This window comes from Haemaphysalis longicornis, unplaced genomic scaffold (assembly GCF_048455015.1).
Source record: "Haemaphysalis longicornis isolate Haplotype H1 unplaced genomic scaffold, Haemaphysalis longicornis Haplotype H1 scaffold_2, whole genome shotgun sequence".
Classification (NCBI taxonomy): domain Eukaryota; kingdom Metazoa; phylum Arthropoda; class Arachnida; order Ixodida; family Ixodidae; genus Haemaphysalis; species Haemaphysalis longicornis.
Genome location: NW_027526295.1, coordinates 50973203 through 50993890, shown reverse-complemented (window position 1 = coordinate 50993890; position 20688 = coordinate 50973203). Strand labels below are relative to the sequence as shown.

General features: G+C 49.6%; 1 protein-coding gene across 2 annotated transcripts in view; it reads left to right on the top strand.

Annotated features, from left to right (window-relative positions):
- The window catches only part of LOC144168880 (ras GTPase-activating-like protein IQGAP1), a 44661-nt gene extending 24256 nt beyond the window's left edge, over positions 1-20405 (top strand). For both annotated transcript variants that reach the window (XM_077697872.1, XM_077697871.1), the window contains exons 11-15: positions 15-186; positions 9724-9954; positions 10981-11211; positions 14119-14387; positions 19401-20405. In XM_077697872.1, the coding sequence (XP_077553998.1) occupies positions 15-186; positions 9724-9954; positions 10981-11211; positions 14119-14387; positions 19401-19707 (1210 nt within the window). In that variant the 3' untranslated portion in view covers positions 19708-20405. The remainder of the gene's footprint in view (positions 1-14; positions 187-9723; positions 9955-10980; positions 11212-14118; positions 14388-19400) is intronic.
- The last annotated feature ends 283 nt before the right edge of the window (positions 20406-20688 follow it).

Genomic DNA, 20688 nt, shown 5'->3' with positions numbered 1-20688 from the left:
TCCCTGCGACGTAGATTCTTCGCCGACGCGTGCGCTGTGCCGGAGCCCGAGGACTGGTTCGGCGTGGACAGCTACTCCGAGGCAACGCACATCACGCCCCCGACCATCACCCTTACGGCCATGGAGCTGCGGCTCACGCACCGGTACCTGCTCGAGTACAGGGACAGCGTCGCCCCAGACCCGGAGGTACAGCTGTTATTTCCTGGGCGGCGCCATATTGAATCGCCGTCCATAGGCAGTTGAACGAAACTTCACGTAGTAGTCCCCCGGCACCCGCCAACACTATTTCGATGAATCCGGAACTTCCTAAAAACAAAGTAAGCATTAAGATTATGAGACTGCCGTTATCCCAATTTATATATAAAATGCTAAACTATATCATATTGATAATATTTCGGATAATTGTAGGAAATAAATCATATTTAAACAGTTCTATTCTGCGGTGTATTTTTGATGTTTTAACAGAGTGATCGAACGCTAGCGAAACGGCCTGGCCTCAATAAATACAAGCTTCTTTCTATCCCAATTTCATTAGAAGTAGTTGTATTACAAAAGCTTGAGCACGTACGTACGATGCGGAAAGTGTCCTGACCTGACCATGATTACCTCTGGACTCACTGATTTTCCCTGAATACTTCTTAAAAACGCAGCGTGGAGGAATGCCTCTGCACACTTTCGCCCTTCTTAGTCAAGTTTGCACGTAAAGTTCATACATCACTCGCAATCACGAGTATGGGACGAACACTTGTCGTGAACAGCAACTCTCCGCCTGCCTCCTATTGAGGCGTATATGACTGAAAACACGATGAGCAACGAGAGATCTCTGGTAGTATACGCAATTTTCGTCTTCAAATGCACTGTTAAGATTTCTGCCTCTGCTTAGAACTGCCTAGGAACAGGCGAAGCCAAGTTGGACGTTCAGTTTATGTTCTCGCGAACATTCTGGTGAGCTCTGCGGTCGTGGCCATCTCCACTCGAGAGCCCCCCCCTCCCCCCCCCCACCCCCCTGGAAAGCACGCCGGGAAATTTGCTCTGCTCACTAGCCTCCACTGCCTCCGTCTGGAACATAAGGTCATTCCACTCGTTAGCCGTAGCCAGGGGGAATTACTAGTTCATGACCTACGGGCTTAAAAACTATCGTGAACGAATACGAAAGGTTTCATAAATACGTACAACTATTTGAATAAATTTGAGGCGCTAAACAACGGCGACCAGAAGCAACACGTAGACACATACAAGGCGCCACTTCCAACTAAACTTTATTACTAAAAAACGTCACGCCAACAACGTGTGCCAACCTACACGTGTCCATCTAACTGGAGTTCTTTGAGTGAGAATGCGACCGACGGTGTACTGATGCATTTGTTTCCCGCCTTGTGAATGAAGTACGCCTCCACAATCTCTTTCTTGCCTACCTCTGACCCATTTTAGAAACGTGGCCTGTTTGTAAAGCGGAGTGCAGTTCGTACCCTGCAGAAGGCACCTTTTGCACTGCTCGGCCATGTGGCCCCCAGCGTTCTTCTTTACTGCCCAACAGTGCTCGCGCCAACGTTACTAGATAGGTTCAGTTGTAAAACTCTCCCCATGCGCCGTGCATCGCCGGCGTCTCCGTTTCTCGGCGTGCCGCGAGAGGGCGGGACCGCCGCATTTTGCTCTACCCGGCCGCTGCTCGTCGCGTGCAACTGCGCCTCTCCCAACGCCTCTTCGGCCTTCTCATGACGTTATCGCGCGATAATATTAAAGACTACCCGCTACCCGCCAAGTTGTCCGCGTCCAGACTACATCTAGGCCAGAGTACTTTCCAGTAGCTGCCCAGGATCGCTAATGTGGGGCGTAAAAGCCGTTCGTTACGGCTCATTGCTTTGCTTTCTTCAACAGGTCAGCCGTAGCGCATCGTAGTTTGCGCGCGCTTGCGTCGGCTGCTCGCTGGCAGTCAACCACGAGCGTGAACGGTCTGCAGCGAGCTGGTAGCATAGAATAAGCCTCCGTTAAAGCTTAGTTTGATTAACTCTTCCGAATTTTATAAAAAAATCATGAAACCGCTCATTTTGTTTCCAGCCAAAGAAGCAAGGTCAGCATTGGAGCTACGTCACTTAGTGGCTCTAGTAATTCAGGCCACTCGAAGACGAAACTTCCTAATTTTCTCGACGTCCTTTTTAGAATAGTATCTTTTCCATGTTTTGCCCTGACAACAGTTAGATTTACCAAACGTCACTAAGAAGCGACATTTCTGCGAAAGGCGAAATATCTCTAACTGAAAGAATTATTTAGTCAATTAAATGACGAAGTTAAACCAGCTTACATGTCAATAAGCATAAAGTTCTTTTCAGCAATTAATTGGTTTTCACAGTACACACTTTACGGCAGACACAAAGTAGAAAAATATATCCAACGTTTTTTTTTTAATTACAATCAACTCCACATCTTTTTTGCTTAAGGTGAACATGGCTACATTACACCAAAGCACGTTAAGAGAAACAAAGTAAGCAATGAATGGAAACATGCAAGCATTTTTATTTAGAAATCAACTCCACATCTTTTTTGCTTACGGTGAATATGGCTACAAAGTACCAAAGCATGTTAACAGAAAAAAGTAATGAATAGATACATGTATGCAAGGTTGTTTTTTTTTTCATTTACAAAAAACTCTAACTTTGTCAGCGTGCTTACAGTAACTTAGCGCGTTTGCGCGCCGACTTAACCTGCACATTCAAGGGACGTTCTCACTGAAGGAATCTGGAATAGAAATGCATGCGCGTCACCAAATACGATTTCATGACGCGCGCAGAGAATTCCTCAGAGTGAACGTCATTTTGTATACGTACCATTTGTCGATGTCCTGTACTTGAAAATGGCAGTCGCACACTTTGGACTTTGTCGAAAGCTCCTTATCCGCACGCGGGATGACCTAATGCCATAGCGAGCGAAGCGTCGCATCTTTGGGAGCCGAGAAGAAGTGCCTTAATTGTTGCTCTTAATTGTTGCTGCTGGTACACCCGGGAACGAAGCAGGTCGGCATTGTCTGCCTCAGCCTCACATGCAGAGGCCCACATCAATGGAATACATGCAGTCGCTGGCAAATCACTAAACGTGCCACTCGAACGGCATCGCGCATTCAACACTACGGAGAACGACCGCGCGAACAAGAAACGCCGGAGACCGCGGCGCCGAATGCGCCGGCTACTGCGAGTACTGCTCTTCGGCAAAAAAAGGACCCGGAAGAACCACACAAGGGGCCAAAAAAATGTCATTGTCTGCTGTTTATTGTAGCTATTTGCTTCCGAGAATGTAAATAATTACCAGATGTGTGCGCCCACCCACGCGCCCGCGCACGCACGAGAAAAGTATGCGCCGAGCGCTGAACTAGAAGCGAAACCGCCTGCTAGCGCCCCGTCTACCGAGCCGGTTGCGACTGCAGCGCCACAGAGAGAAGGATCGGTGGTGGTTCCGGGCAGCGCCGCCCAGTTTTACAACTGAAAATAAACTAGTAACGTTGGCTCGCGCTCTGTCGTTGAAACATCTGCCTGTTTGGCCAATATAACACTTGGTGCAACTCAAGGGAATCTCGTAGACAACTCCCATGGTGCATTCTGTGTATAATTCGCCGTTCTTCTTGGAGCACGATTGCCGCTTCCTTTGCGTCATCACAAGGCAAACCTTCGCCAATTTGCAGGGCGCGCTAAACACCACATTGACGTCGTACATTTGAACAACTCTTTTGACGTTATGCGAAATCCTGTGCCAATACGGGATAACGTGAACTTTGTGCATGCCTTCTCCGTGGATGTTGTAGACTTGTATTACAGTGTTCCTTATGGGTTGTTCAGTGCCTTTAGAGACAAAATGATTTCGGTGAACTGAAATTTAACGGAAAAGCCAGTGTTACCAGTGACAGTTTTTTGGAACTTGTTCATTTTTACTTTCAGAGTACTGTTGTCGAATTTGAAGACAAGTTTTATGTTCAATGGCGTGGAGCTTGTATTGGTTCGTCGCTAACCCCTTTTCTTTCAGATATTTATTTGAGTGCCTCTGATAGGTGCGTGAAGACGAAACTGGCAGATGCGCATGACCTCACCATACTTTGATATGTGGATGACTATCTTGTTGTGGTTAATCAAGTGGCCGGAACCAGCTTGAATGATGTAGTAAATGGCGTAATTAAAACGTTTGTCAGCTCTTCAAAATTGCTTAAGTTTACGTGGGAGCTGGCAAGCAATAAGTCTGCGGTTCCTAGATTTGAGCCTGACTTTTCAGAACACGCACGTGTGTTGGCAATACAAGGCGCGCGCTAACAAACAGTTGATTCCATTTGATAGCGCTCAGTCGAAATTAATCAAAAGGGGTTTGGCCATGACATGCATCAAGGCAGCCTTAAACAAGTCGTGCGCGCAGAAGGTACAAGACGCATTTAATGAACATATTGCGCGGCTGGGCAATGCGGGATTCTCTTCTACAGTTATTTCTGGCGTTTGCGAAGCACTTCTGCAAAAATTTAAACGAAATACGAGGGAAGGTGACATGCTAAAGGAAATAGAATGTTCACGTTATCCCGTATTGGACCAGGATTTCGCATAACCTCAAAAAAGTTGCTCAAATGTACGACGTCAATGTGGTGTTAGCGCGCCCTGCAAATTGGCGAAGGTTTGCCCTGTGATGATGCAAAGGAAGCGGCAATTGTGCTCAAAGAAGCACGGCGAATTATACACAAAATGCACCATGAGAGTTGTCTACGAGATTCCCTTGAGTTGCAACAAGTGTTATATTGGCCAAACAGGCAGATGCTCCAACGACAGAGCGCGCGAGCACTATTGGGCTGTAAAGAATAACGCTGGGGGCCACATGGCTGAGCACTCCAAAACGTCCACTCTGCAGGGTACGAAGTGCACTCCGCTCTTCAAACAGGCCACGTTTCTAAAATGGGTCAGCGATAGGCAAGAAAGAGATTGTGGAGGCGTACTTCATCCACAAGGTGGGAAACAAATGCGTCAGTACACCGTCGGTTGCATTATTACTCAAAGAACTCGAGTTCTTAGATGGACACGTGTAGGTTGGCACACGTTGTTGGCGTGACGTTTCCATGACGTCAGAACAGTGCATTTAACATAGGGTTTTTCAATAATAAAGTTTAGTTGGAAGTGGCACCTTGTCTGTGTCTACGTGTTTCTTCTGGACCCCGTTGTTTAGCGCCTCAAATTTATTCAGTATGGTCAACCAACTAGCCCTGATCAGGCTTTTGGTACAATTGTTGACAACGGCCTAGCTGGCTTATTTTTTAATATGACTTATCTACTGAAATAAATACACAAACCTCTCACTTAATAGACAGCTCGCGCTATCCAGAGAAAACTAGGTAAATGAAAATGTGCTTTGTTTATTTTTATTTCATTAAAGAAGTGATATATTTCTACAAGGATCAAAATAGGTCATTAGGAAGGTTTCTATGGACTGTACGCGTACACATTTTTGTATTGCTGCAGGAAAATTTCTTTTCCTGGTTTATTTATTATACTGGCCCGGGCTCGGAGCTCCTCAATGTAGGCAGTTGCGAAACTCCACCTCAAAAAATGGCCCGCACCCTAACCCCCCTCCTCTGGGGGGTTAGGTACGTACAGTGGCACCAGCGTGGCCACCGTACGCACTATAAAAAACACTAATTATTTAAACTGTCCATTTAACATTAAACTTTATTTTAAAGGTGCATAATTTTTTATTCTTGTACTTTCCTAAGTCATTTATTGTTTAAGTGAGGCTTTTGTTGGAACAGTTTCGGCGCCTGCGCATGCCTCGACCAATTGGCGCTTGCGCGGACACTCCGGCGCAACATAGGTCCGAACTAAAATACTAAATTTGCTGGTCTTGCTGGACCGACATCATACTGAATGCGGAAACTAATCCAGTAGGTGATCAAGTGGCTCTAAATAATTCAAAGCTTGCTAAAGACGCAGGAGCGAATTAACTTTTTTTGCCGTCGGAAGAACGCAGATGACGTGCAGCAGACAATGCGAAGGTGACAACGTATCTGGTTGAACACACAGGCGTGATTTTTTATTTCACTTGGCTAGAATGCATATAAAACACTTGCGTGGTTGAACGCGTTGGGCTTCTTCGGCACGAAAAATTTACGTAAGCACCCAAATAACATTTTTCTCCAGCCCGTCGAGCGGAGAACCACGTTATATTGTTTATTTTGTCATCAAAAGATGGCGCCACCGGACTGCGAGGGCGAATTTACGTGGTGTGCGAGGAGCAGCCGCAGCTGCATCGACTACGCGCTAGTGTCGCGCAGGTTGGCGCGACACGTCCAGCACGTCCACATCGATGAAGCGGGAGAGTTCAGCGCCAGCAGCGACCACAACCGCACAAAGGTCAGCTTCACCACATCTGCTTGGAGGGAGCGGCGCAAGGATCAGCGTGAGCCTTCCCGGCGGTTTCTTCCCTCGTCAGTGTACGAGGCTGTAGCGCAGGAATTCGAGCTGCGTATACAACCTACACCACCAAATAGCTACGAAGAATACGTGGGGGAACTACGGTGCATCATGCACGCCTATGAGGTTCGCTCCAACTCGCGAGGGGGGGGGGGGGTGCGGTGGAAAGGATGGTGGGACAAGGAGGTGAGGGCGGCTCTGAATGCGCGTCGAGCAGCCAATCGCCAGCACCGGGCCGCGGTGACGGCAGCACTCCCCACAAGCCAGTGCCAAATGCTGTGGGAACAGTACATACCATGCAAGCGGACTATGCAGCAGGCCGTACAACGGAAAATCGCGGCTCACGATCACGCCCAGCTGCACTCTATAACTACTTCTGGGCACCCGCCGCGGTGGCTCAGTGGCTAAGGCGTTGCGCTGCTGAGCACGAGGTCGCGGGTTCGATTCCCGGCTGCGGCGGCCGCTTTTCTGATGGAGGCGAAAAGCAAAAACGCCCGTGTGGACGAGATTTCGGCGCACGTTAAAGATCCCCAGGTGGTCAAAATTAATCCGGAGCACTCCACTACGGCGCGCCTCATCGCCTGCGTTGCGTCGGCGCGTTAAACCCTACAATCAATCAACTGCTTCTGGGCGACAAAAGAGCCAGAAGTTTTGGGCGTATGTGGCAACACTTGACCGGAAACCCACTCTACCAGAGCTCCGGGATGAAACAGGCGCGCCCGTAAGGGACATCGTGGAACAGCTCACCGGACACACGGCGCAGCTGTACGACCCCTTGCCGCCCAATGCAACTGAAGAGCGAAGTGAAGAGTCCGCTCCACACTGCAGTATCGCGGACACTTACGAGTGCGACTGGCAGGTGTCTCGGCGCGCGCTGAACCGCGCACTTGCCGGAATGAGCTCGAGCACAGCCGAGAGTCTGGATGCAATACCGGCGGGCTTGGTGAAAAGCCTAGGGAATGTGACCCGCGACACACTGGCCCTTATTTTCACCGCCATCATTGCCGGGGAGCCAGTTCCGTCCGCAAGAAAGGTGGGTATGCTGGCAACATACGGGACTACCAACCAATCACGGTGACCAGTGTAATTTACCGCTTTACCCTTGTGATTAAAAGCTGGATAAGTGCCTGGGCGGAGTGCTCCGGGGCCTGACGGACCTACAGAATGGCTTCCGATCCAATCACCGCCTGGAAGACAATCTGTTCACCTTGAGCCAGACAATTGAACGGGCACGGAAGGAGTCACGGAGTCTCTTCGCGTGCTTTCTCGACGTCCTGAAGGCGTACGATAGCGTCCCTCATGAGCCGATGCTCAGCCGAATGTCGGCCCTGGGTGTGCCACAAACACTGGTGGACATCCTACGCCGGATGTACGAGAACAACACAGTTGTGGCCTGTCTAGGCGACTCTCAATCGCAGTGGGTACCTGTACGGCGGGGTCTAAAGCAGGGCTGTCCACTCTCCTCCCTGCTTTACATGCTGTATGTTTCTGGACTGGAGCGAAGTCTGATCAATTCGGGACTATGACTCCCGTTCGAGTTCCTGTACGAGGGACTACCACATATTTGGGTGCTACCTGGACTGGCTTTTGCGGATGGTCTGGTGCTCCTGCCGGAAACCATCCCTGACATCCAGCGGCTCATCACACTGAGTGCCACACATCTCTCCCTATTGGCCTCTCCTCTAGTTCTCCGGAAGTCCAGGAGTGAACACCGTGCTCCTGCCGAAGAGCGACACCATCCCCTGGACGACCGAGTACCGGTACCTTGGGGTGATACTCTCCTCTTCATTGGATCTCATGGGGGCTCACGAGGGACACCTTAGGCAGGCCTGCCGAAGAGCCAGTGCTGTGCTACGCCGAGGTTAATGGGGGGTGCAACAGATACACCCTAGTTCGTGAGCTGTGGAAGGAGGGTCATGTCCTAGCACTGATCTTCGCCAACTCAGTGGTGTGCGTTTCATCCAGCAGCCGAGCGTGGCTGGAGTGTGGTCAGCGTGAGGTGGGACGCGTGGCGCTCGGCTGCCACGGTCGCGTTGCCGTTGAGGCCATCCAAAGTGACCTAGGATGGTCGTCATTCGAGTCTCCAGAGGCAAGCAGCAAGCTGCCTTTCGAGGCTCGACTTCGGCACATGGACGATGAGCGGTGCGCATGACGTGTCTTCCGGTACATGGGCTTTAAGGGCACCCAGACTGTGTGGACCTCCCGAGTGCACACGCTGAGTTGCAAGTTCGGCTTTCTTGCAGTGCCGTTACAGACATCAGGCGCCCAGAAGCTGAGCCACGTGGCGCGGAAACGTGTACGTGAGGTGGAAAAAGGCCAGTGGTGCTCGGCCATGCTTTCAAAGTCCACCCTGGAGCTGTGTCGCTCCTACAAGTCCACCCGAGCAGCGAAAACTCTTTATGACAAGGACACTGGGAGTGCACTGCTCTTCGAGGCCCGCGCGGGAGCACTCCACACCCTTCTCTACCGTCAGCGCTTCGACTCATCCCCAGCGGGGCAAAGTGCTATCTGCCGAGCCTGCGGAGATGCACAATAGTGCAGAGCACGTGACTACCCAGTGTGCCGTACTGTCGCCAACCGACCCAGAGGGCACCACTCTACCACAAGTGTTGGGACTCGAAATCTGCGACAGCACCACTAGATCCCCGTTGGTGATGGCGTCCAAGGAGAGACTGCGCCAGTGGTGGTAACGGACCAGACAACCAGGGCCCAGAGACAAAAGTGCTGCACACTGTGACACTGACTCGTAGGGAACCCCGTGATCCGTGCAGTCAGTGCCGGCCCTATGCCATGCCTATCCTTCCCTCTGATAATCTCCTTCCTATAGATATAGTTTGAAGCGGCGGCTATGGTGCCAAAGTTGTGCCCACCCGATACAAAGGGGATATCCACATCGTCATCATCATCCAAAACAGTGGACCAATCGTGGGTCCACCTTTTGATGCATGGGGCCTACGGGAAGTTTCGCAACTGCTATATCAAGTAACTCTGGCCCGTGTTGCGTCGCCATTTCTCAGAGCCCCCCTAAATTTTTCCCCATGCCTTGCTGTTTGATTTTCCTGGTGCACGTCCCCGGCCCCCGATATCCGCCTGCGGCCACTTAACCTTTTTGACGATTCTGACTAGCTCACCACAATTTTCTGTACCCCACACGTTTCATAAAACAGATGTAAGGATTTTTCCTATTATACAAACAATGGCAGCAGAAATAAGAAAACAGGCTAACGCAAAACACGCGTTCAGTGCACGGAACGACCCTTCCATACGTTTTTTACATCGAACGTCGGGCTCTTCGTAGGACCCGCTGCGTGGCCTTCTGGTGGACCTGGGCCCCGAGCCGACTGTAGGAGATTTGGTGGGGGAGAGCGGAGGCGCCACTGTGGACGGCTCCGCGGAGGTGGCCGTGCTGTCCTCCTTGAAGATTTCCCTGTCCCTGTACGGCAAGTTCTCTCCCGAGCAGGAAGAAGGCGCCCCCGAGACAGACCAGCTGCTCAGGGAGACCAAGCACATGGTCGTCGAACTGCTCCGGGTGAGGAGGGGGCTCTGCAGTAGTCGGATGCACTTTCCGGCGGTTCAGCTTGGGATTTTTGTTTTCATTTTTTCATTTGTATTACGTTGAGGGGAATAACCAAATCACACGGTACACTCAAGCGTCAGGAGAGAATGCAGGCGCTAAATTTCTAGATTGGATTTAAACAAGGGTACAATGGAATAGAAAACTCGGCGTACAAAATACGGTACAGTTCCATAACAACGGAACATAACATTAACAACCAAACAACACAAAGCTAGCCACAAAATTAAGAGGACATAGGCCATACCCATTCACCACAAGCAAATACTACCATGTTTTTGTTACACAAAACAATTTTGCAAGTTCTTCGGCAAATGTTTCGGGTTTTGGGATGGTAGGGCGTTTCAGTCACTAATTGTTGAAGGGACAAAGGAAAAGCGGAGTAGGTCAGTACGGGAAAGTTCCGGCTGCACTTTGTTAGGGTGGTCCAAACGCAGAGATGTGTTGCGGGGTTTTATTAGTGAGAAAGTAAAATGATTAGTGCTGTGCTAGTTCGTGAAAGAATATAAGCCGGGAAATTTTGCGCCTTCTTTCCTGGAGTTGGAGACCGTGTCAATGTAATGCTTGGAACAGTAACAGAGCTAGGCCCTGCATGGCTGTATCCCACCATGTGTCATGCACAAGTTTAAAACGCTGTAGTTCAGGCAGCTCAGGGGCAAAATTACCTCGAAAAAATTAAGCCTGGAAGCGATATGGGTGAGTGACCCAAAGCCATGGATGACTCGCACAGCAAGGCCTTGCAGCTGTGGGCTTGTTTTCTGGAATGGCTTATGATGCGACAGATTAACAATCACCTCATCGCCAAGCGCGAACAAAAAGAATCGCCAGCAATAACGGTGTCGCATTGAAGGAGTAAGTTCTCATTTCCTAGTATATTCCCCTGCGTGTTGTGGTCAATGTTATTAGTGATGAAAATTCGCTGCTGACACCACTTTTTCATTGTGTGCTGTGAAAGCTACGTGCGCCCTTCTGTCGTCTCAGGTATTTCAGCACGTGACGACGATTCAGGAACTTTTCACCGCGAAAGTCAGCCCGGACCTGGATCGGGACTTCCTCGAAATGCAGACTTCTGTCCGTAGCCCTAAAACATCCACAGCCAGTCTTCTGGGACGCCGAAAGTACGGCTCCCTCGAGGCCTTCCGCAAGGCGCTACAGAAGAACCTGCGCATGCTCGAGGACCGCGGCCTTGCTTCTTCCGAGGACGACTACCAGGTATACGAGGTCTTTCCGAATCTCTGGCACAGCTGTCTTTAACCTGCAATTCAACAAACTTTGTTGTCTTCATCTCATAATATTGGTGTAACGCTTTGCCTCGATAACGTGTACCATAGATCCGAGGAATATGCTGCCTTATGCTGAGTTAGCAATTGGTTGCTGAAACATGGTATGTATGATAACTTATACACGTAAATTTCATGTGTGGTTGCCTGTACATGCAAGCTGCAAAAAGGAATCAAACCTTCAAATTCCTCGCTGAGCACTATACACTTGTAGGCGCGGGCATCCGCAAAACTTTATTCAAAGTGGTTGGGGGCACACATCGGTGTTGCGGAATGGGCAGCCCTTTTCACTCCATCCAAACGCCATTCCTAGGAATCAGACGTTCCCTCCATTCCTCTCAATTTGACGGAGCACGAACTCCTAAGGGTGGGTGCGGGGGGGGGGGGGGGGGGTAAACGAGGTGGTTCATATTTTTCCCGCCCCTCCTACACATATGTCCCAATCTCTGGGCCTACCCACGTGCACCCTTGCCGCAAGGCGGCCATTTTGAAATGTTGCGAGTAGGACGCTATACTTGGGTACAAGTTGAGAACGGCAATAACTCATGCACGGTATCACTACGCCAAAGGGACGGACTGAGATGTCAACGGGTGCGCGCCTTTTGAAAGGAGGTTGCTATGAATGCGTGATATCGCGTGCCTTTTCTCACGTAGTTTATTTGTCATCACTGCAGCAGTTTAATGCATATTAAGTCCACAAAATCACGGAAATCGCTCGTGCCATGTTCAAATTATTTCCCAGTGACGCACTACTTGCGCCGCGTGGAGTAACATCCGGCTGTGGCGATGAGGCACAGTGGCAACTTCCGTTGCCGTTCTTAGGTAGTAGCCAAGTATACCTCCGGTTCCTTCACCGCGAGAGGCTCAAGCGCATACCGCCTTTCTAGATTTCAGGGACTTACCCCTTAGCCGATACCAAGAATATTTGCCAACAAGGTGCTCACCAACACGGCAACTACCACTAGGAAAATTACGCTACTGTCTGCTTGTTTCGTTCTTAGCCTCGCATATCCAGCGTCATTAGTTATCTCACAGGCACGCAGTCCCTACCTTGCTAATGTCTACATGCACTCGTAATGCTTAGCTTTGCAGAGCACAGAGCAGAATTGCTATTGTGACAGCGCGAGAAACTGTGTGGTGGCTTCACGAAACAGCGTAGTTTGGCGTTCACTGTACGAAGGTCGCCACTTCTTCCACATTATCCTTTTTCGTTTGTTGATTGTCTGAGACGTTTTCAATCCAGGACATCCCTCAAGACCTCTCTTGTTACCCGGGCACAAGATTGCTCATTTTTCTGCATGTATCCCTTAGGCTCGTGCAGTGCTGTAAACAGTGGATCCCATGAGCCCTCAGCGTACGGTAAACTGTAGAGCTTGTTTTTTATACATTAGTTTGGTTTTGACCGCGGCGCAAAAAGACGCGTTCACACGTAACCAGATAGTGCACATGGCTTGCCGGGAGAGTCTCACGTCCTCATGGCTTCATCGCATCCACCTCCAACGGGACACGAATGTACCAAAATCCTAATTGGCCAACGCCTTCAGTTATACTAACCCTACATTTTGCCCCGCAGACCTAAAACACATGCATAGAAAATACGAAGTTATTGCACGTAAGGTGCATGCAAACTCTGCAGGTTCAAGAGCTGGTTTGGCTGTGGGTATCATTTGGAGATCGATACAGCTCGTCTAAAAATCCAGCCCAGTCCATTCCCATTCCATTCCGGGCAAGGGGCGCCTAATTTATTTACCATTGTATTCCTTCAAGCGATGTGGCTGTTCCATTCCCATTTCGTTGCATGGTCGAGAAAAGGTAGGAGTCTAGAGAAATTTCAATTCCGGAGTGGTGACTCCGTATCACTGGCACACATTCATAGGTAGGTCGCCAGGGGGCGGGCAAATTTAATGGGGTGCAACCACTGAAGATACACGCGGGACTATAATTTTCATATAAAGAAGTACATGCATCATCAAAACTTCATCAATATGCAAAAAAAAAATTGGGGCAGCTTCGCATTAGTGACGCAAAGACGGAGCAAATAAGCTTATTCTCGGTACGGCTGAGTTTATGCGGGGGAGATTAGGGACTCGGTCAAGTTTTATGCGTGGTGTCGTTACTTCCCCCCCCTCGAGCAGCAATTTTACCTTCAACTCGCTCACGTTTCGCCACCGCTTCACAGGCGCGATATCCGAGATTGGACTAAAGTCGTCACAACCCTTCTTTTCTGTTGCTCCATCGGTCTTCGCCATAGACCCCCCTGTTCTGTCGCCGCGGCGGCGGAGCGGGCCTTCTTTGTACTTAATCGTTTTTTATTCATCTACAGCAGCCTTACATTAGCATAAAAATAAGAAACAAACGCGTTCAACGACGGAGCTGCTTTTATTCCCCCGTGGGTTCGTCATGTCTCAGCTCCGCATCTGCACATGCGGGGCCTCCGTACGGCGCAGTTTATTATCTCTATGGTACGGCGAATCGAGGCAAAGCTACTGTGAAGCGGTGCCGGAGCGTGCGATGCTCGGTGAAGGTGAGTTCATGACGCTCGCCATCTGGTGATCATCACACAACACAAAAGCTCGCCAAAATGCAACTTCCGTCAGTGTTCCTTTAAATAGCCCCTGCAGACACCTTGCGTTTATCTGGGGGAAATGCGTGATTACGAGGGGTGGGCAGTTTTAACCACCCTTGCCACCCTCCGGACGCGCATGTTGGGAGGTGAAGCATGCGTTTTGCACGCATACAGCGAAGTCATTCGGCGTACGGCGTATCCGCAAAATTGTGGATGGGAGAGATAGTGTCCCTTACAGCACTCATTCGGTCGTGCAACGGCGTTCACTCGCAGGACGTGATGAACGGCATCGCGGGCGACATCCTGCAGCAGCGCAACCACCGCGTCAACCGCCAGAGGGAGCTGGCCCAGCTGGCGGCGACGAAGCGCAAGCTGGACGCCAAGACCTGCCACTACGAGGAGACGGTGGACTACTACCGGCGCTACGTGCAGGCCTGCCTGGCCAACCTGGCGTCCACAAGCAAGTCGCGCCGGAAGTCGCTTTCGGCGGGACAACCGCAGCAGCTACTCGTCGGTGATGTCGCCCGCCACAGGCCGCTCAAGTGAGTCGTCGTTGGATCGCTTTGCCGTAAGGCCATTCGCAGCCTTACGCACTGGACGAAAAATATTTTCCCCCTCCAAGCCTGAGGCTAAGATAAAAGTTATCAGCAGGTCCCGCGAGAGAAGATCCTGTGCGCGTGCAGACAGTGCAAAGTTGTGAGAAGACGGTAAAGTCGACCTAAAACAGATTTTAGGGGCCCTGTATGCACATACTTTCATTGGCACTGAGGCAAGCGTATGGAAACGTTCCGAGGCCCCTGAAGCGTGCCGTGAAGGTAAAACACTGCTGCCTTTCGTAACCAAGCGTGAAAGACCGGAAATTTATTCTTCTGGCGTAGATTTAAAGGGACACTGAAGTGATTTGTAAACATTGCGGGATTAATTGCACTAATGGTATACTCTGGAGTCTCTAGGTTATGTTTGGACTACTCTAGCTGCGTGTACGGGAATTTATTCAGTGGAAAAATCAATTCTAAAATGCTATCCTCCTCTCTCCATACCCCTTGCCGATTTCCTATGACGTATCGTATGTCCCTCAATCGAGATGGCGTGGCTTGACTGCGCCGCTGCACGGCTCGCCGTCTCTCCGACACAGCAAGTCGGTACCGCGTTTAGTCGGCTGGCCGCCGGCGGGTTGTCACAATTTGTTCCTCAGTTGAGACTAAGGCACAAGATTTGTGCCTGGTATAATGTGCTTTTAGTTAGTTTGTAGACTATCAAGCTCAAGTCCAACTAGCTCCACACGAGCATACCTGTGACGCTTCGCTGACTTGTACGCTCCGGAAGACTAGTCAGCGAATTTAATTTAGGCAATAAGGAATTAAAATCAAGCGGAACGCTTTCGCACACCGTGAACCCAAGGTACGGGAAGCACGTTTTTCCGCTGGGTGAACTGGCACAGCGGTCAGCAGCACGACCACACTTTTGCGATCTCTTTTCTGCCTAAGCAATGCATTCGCTAGAGATGAGGTACTTGTGGGAATTTAGGGGTCGCTTACTAAACGAGCGTTATTAAAAAAATAGTCGTCTAAACTGCTTGGAGTGCTAAAACTTAATAAAAATATAAGCAGGCTATGCCAAAAAATCGTGCACCCCCTTCGTCCAACGACGACGATGGTCGAAGGCGAAGCTTTGACATGACGGACTCTTTGTTTGCCGTCTTTTCCAAACCGCTTTGACCATGTCGGCATGGAGCAGTCAGATAGACGCCGGCTTCATGACGCAAGGGACCCAGGTTTGATTCAGGCCACTGCAACCATTTTTTTAAAGCAAAACTTTCTAAATCTACCAGTCAACGATTCTTTCGTGGCGTGCGTGACAAGAACTCCGAACGCGGATGGCGAGGGGGAGGGCGGTTTTTACTCCCGGAGCTCAGTGTAGATGGCGCGGCGATAGGGCGCTATTACTCAGCGTTCCCCGGGCGCAGCTGCCTGCTCGCACCGGCGGGCTCGTTGGAGAGACGGCTTTGTCGTCAGCTTTAGCGCCGGTTGTTTTTCGCCTATTTTGGTGCAGCATCGAGTCCATTGCGCCCTCCCTTCACACGGCTTGATTAGTTTGTTCGACAGCCCCTCCTGGGTAACCCGCACCCGACGGAGTTAAGTGGTCGTACGGCAAAGATACGTTAAGGATTGGTTTGCAGGGTGGTAAAACAATGTAGAGACTATATACAAACATCTGACCTGTAAAGAAACGCTACCTTTTGCGCACTGCTTGCCACAAATGGGACTCCGTTGTGTAAATTGGTGCACATCAGTGCGGTTGTGTTTTAACCAGTAGAAAAAAAAAACGAAAGGAGCAACTGGTTCTGATAAATAGCGATTATAAAAGTTCCCTCCGCTTTCTCGCCATTCTCAAACTTACTAAACTAAAATTACGAGTTTAAATCGGTATAAATGGGAATCACTAAGCTCACATGCCGAATTGTTTCGGTGTATGCGCTTGTGTCACGTGGTGGTGTAGTCCCAAGGTAGCACATCAGGATGCTTAGGTTCCGCTGTCTCACCCTTCGAAAGACGCTCCTCTCCATTTTCTTTCTTCCGACTCACGGCCGGACTACAGCGGCGGCGTCCGCCGCTCTAGCCCGGCCGTGGCCGACGCTGCCGCTGCGTTCGGGACGTCGCCCCCGTGAATTCCAGGTAACGGCTGGCAGAATCTCTGGTTTCGCTCTTTGTAGAGCCACGTTCGTGAATTCAAGTTACTTCGCATGGGCAATTGTTGTGGGTGTCGTTTAAAGCTTTACTTTACAACCACCTTCACAGCGTGGATTGGAGCCAATTTTTTTTAACTTCACCCGGTATCATTCATCATCACCGTCAGAGAAAGTTGTTAGACGCATCAGTGAGAACACTGAAGCTCTCTAATATATTCTCTATTTCCGTTCCCGATAGCGCCGGTTTATGGCCGAGTGCTCTGGAGGATTACGTGCATTGTTTTGGAAGGCGCATGTTTCTGTAAGTTGGTGTATTTGTTTTCGGGTAGCAAATTTTATACTGAATTCACAATTTTTGGGCTGAAATTTTTATTGCTCCACGAGCGAGTTCGTAGAAGGCGTGCAGACTGACACTGACGCGCTGGCTAGTTTTCGGTGGCGTGGTGTTGCCATAAGCACCGACTGCTTGCGGGCACAGTGCCGGATCAGCCGAACCTTGGCCTGCTGCGAACACGTCTCTAACGTTACAGGCACGAGCCAGGCAAGCTTCATTGGTGGGGGCAAAGCGCATCGTATTTGAGCGTCTCCGGCGACGCGGAGGGCGTTCATTCACTGCGTTCGCCTCGGCGATTACAAGCTGTGCTGGCAGGCTTATCTGGGGCCCTATGATCGACTGCATAAATTTAGTGAATTCTCCATGTTTTTTGCGTAAGCACAACGTAAGCTCTCAGTGACGTGATGCATGTATAGCTATGACGACATGCTCTTGAATATGACGCTTCACTGATAAAAATCACAAACAATATATGAGATATTCAACATAAGACATAAAAACACTTGGCATGTAATATAAAAATTTACACGGAATCTGAAGCTGCCGAGGAAAATAATTTCTGGGGGTTAAAATTGCCGTCCACTAATAAGGCGATCAAGTAACGTTGATACAAAAGGCGAGCGTTGAGCTTAAGAACATGCAATATTTTTACCGTATCTATTGCTTTCTTTCAATCGCAGTTAGTAACATATTTGAGCTCTCTGCGTTAATGCAAGTTTTGTTGCGTTATCACCTTCCCGGCCGTTACCGCTACCACGCTATCATCTGCTGATATAACTTTCTGGCGTGATCACAGAAAAATATGGCCGTGAAATTCGGTTACATAACATGGTACGGGCAGCGAAAAAAAAATAAATAAAATGCGGCTGATAACGGCGTAGCTTACCGATGCCGCCGATTCACTCATTCGTCAAGCTCGACCTCAATCATGGCAGTAATGAATAAGAGTGGGTTTTCTTTATTTTTCTTTTAATTCGATCATGCGACCCACCAGCTTACTAGGAGCATAGTCTCTACAACTAGGAGCACTGTGGAGAAACGCCATGCGGTGGGTTATTTGTAATTGAGAGGCTTGTACTGCCCTCTTTGTTACGGTTACGGCAAAGAAATATTTGCTATTTTACTGCCAAACATAAAATACGGGACGTTATATTTGTGCACCGTTATCGCTGACTTCGAAACAGTGAAAAGTATTTTGTTTTGCTAGAAAACAGTTTTAAATTGCGCCTCGTGCGAACCGCGCCTTGTGCAAATTCACTTGAGATTTCACGGCGCCGAAGGTCGGGGAAATTTTTTGCCCTATTTCACGGGGACAGCAGCCGCCATTTGCAAGCTGTGACGTAGCATCTCTTCACTTTTACCCAGGCTGAAGTTGCCAGTGTATGACCCAAGCGTTCCCGGCAACTGGTTGTACTACGTCACGCCTTCTCAGCCACTCACGGAGAGGGCGTGACATACAAGCCGTATTGTTGCTGAATAGAAAATACAGGCCTACATTGTCATGTCCGGTGAATGTAGTCGGATTTTTCATTGCCGACCAAGAATTGTGCGTTTTCACTGCAGAAATAAGGCAAGCTTTATAACTAGTGCCAGTAAACATCATGAAACGCCAAAATGACAAAAGCAAACACCACCGCTTTGTCAACCGGAATCACGTGACCAACCTTAACAGCAAATTAGAAAAAGCTTTCGGAAATTTCCAGTTCACGGTAAATTTAGTGCGTCGAGAATATAGGGGCCCTGACGGATTTTACAGCCGACAACACGGCAGAAGCATGGTATGCCGATTACGGAGATATCGGGAATTCCCAGCCAACGACAAAGTCGGATGCCGAGCGTGCTTCTCGGAACCAAAACTGGTTTTAATTCTAATCTTGAACATCGTCCAATCAACCTGTCTGCTCGTATGCGCGTCACTGCTGTTAGTTTGCGGCCTCCAGCAAATACTGCTTTATCAACCGGATAAACGATAAGGGTCAGTCTACACATTGCAAACAAAGGAGTTTGGCAAATTCAGTCCAGTGTCCCTTTAAGGTAATGAGGCGCGATGATTTTTGTTTTTTCATGACTTCATTTGCGCGGCTGCGGGCAGCACTGCAGCCCTAAGATGTTGTTGGGTCTCTCACCTTCTTGGTTCGCTATTTTTGCAGTTGTACCTTTCGCTCTCCCTCTCCCTCTCACTCTATCGCGGTCTCTCTCACTGAGAGTTTCTTGCATTCGCCACTCAGCGGGGTTTAATAAAGCAGTCGGATCCAGAGTGAACCCTTGTTGACATGCCAAAAAAGAGGTGGTTGGCACTGCTGTCTTGGTAGTGCTGTTTTGTAGGGCGCTTGGTGCTGTTTTTCTTATTGAGGCGAAAAACTTGTATTCGCCACTTTAACGGGCATTGAAGAGCCGCATGTGGTCTTACTCAATCCGTAGATTTCCACCAACTACAGCGCACCTCATAGTCCAGATAACCCAGGCCCCTTAATGTTCATTTTGTATTTGTTTCTCATTCGGTGACTTTTCCACGACTTTCTCAATGACCAGGTTCCGGAGCGCGCTCAAGTACACGGGTGCAAGGCTGCACGAGAAGGGCGTCCTACTCGAGGTGTCCGGCCTCGAGACGGGTCAGCTGAAGAACGTCAGCTTCGAGATCGCCCCCGCGGAGCGCGCGGGCGCGTTCAGCGTGCGCGCAACGTTCCTGGGCGTCAGCGCGGACGAGGTGACCATTGACATCCAGGACCTTCTGCAGCGCCAGTACGATGGCGTCGCGGTCACCGAGCTCTCGGAGCGGGCACTGGTCAACAACAATCTGCTGCTCTTCTTCCTGAACAAGAAGTTCTACGGGAAGTAGGATCCCAGCTGCCACTGCTTCGTCAACGTAACGCGGGAAATTGTTCACGACACGAGAGGACCTATGGGTAGAAGCCTCCTTGGAAGCATTTTCAGGCGGTTCGGGCAGTACCAGCCTGCGAACTGTTTACTAGACCGTTGGCCTTCTACCTAGTCATCTTCGATTTGGTCGCCGTTCGTGCCTCGAATAGCACTTTAGTTCTGCCATAAGCCTGGGGGAGTATTCTGTATGCGTACTTTTGTTGTTTTTGGCATTGGGTGCAGTGCACGTGTGTGATGTGCGAACACCGGTGTCAGCACCACCTTTTATTTTATTGACAACTACCAACCTTAGGCTTGTCTTTTTAAGCTGTTCGGCATTGTTTTGTTTACGACCACGCCCGCGTGAGAGTTAAGTGCGTGGCGTAGTGACTGAAATCAAGGGTTTCAGTCTGTTTTGTATTCCGCCATTAAAATATAAAAACCATGTTTCGACTACGTCTTCATCGCCGCATGCCGGGCGACGCTCGCAGACTCATTGTTCAGCATTGCTTCCACGCAGTGCAGAAAGCTGTGGGAAGTTGCTGCCGAAGCGCTTCCCTCTTCTGCCGTCATTTCCCGCACAATCGCTGCCCCACGCCAGCGCCGTCGTACCCGTGGCGGCAGGCGGAGAAATAGTTCTGCATGTCTGCAGTGCGTGTGTGCCGACAAATAAAAGCATTTCCTCCGTGAGAAAAGCTTATAAGATATCTTGAATGAAACCAGGCGCAAACGTAACAGGACGCAGAAAGGAGTACACAGGAGAAGCGCTGGTCTAACAACTGAAAATTTATTAGGCAGAAAAGAAATATATAGGCAGAAGATACCACACCCCCAAACACCAAAAAACAAACAAAAAGGCGCAGAACACTGCGCAAACAAGATGAAACATTCTATGCCAAAATGGAAAAACAAACATGCGCAAAAATCAACTCACGAGCCCCTGAGATACATGATCTCTTTT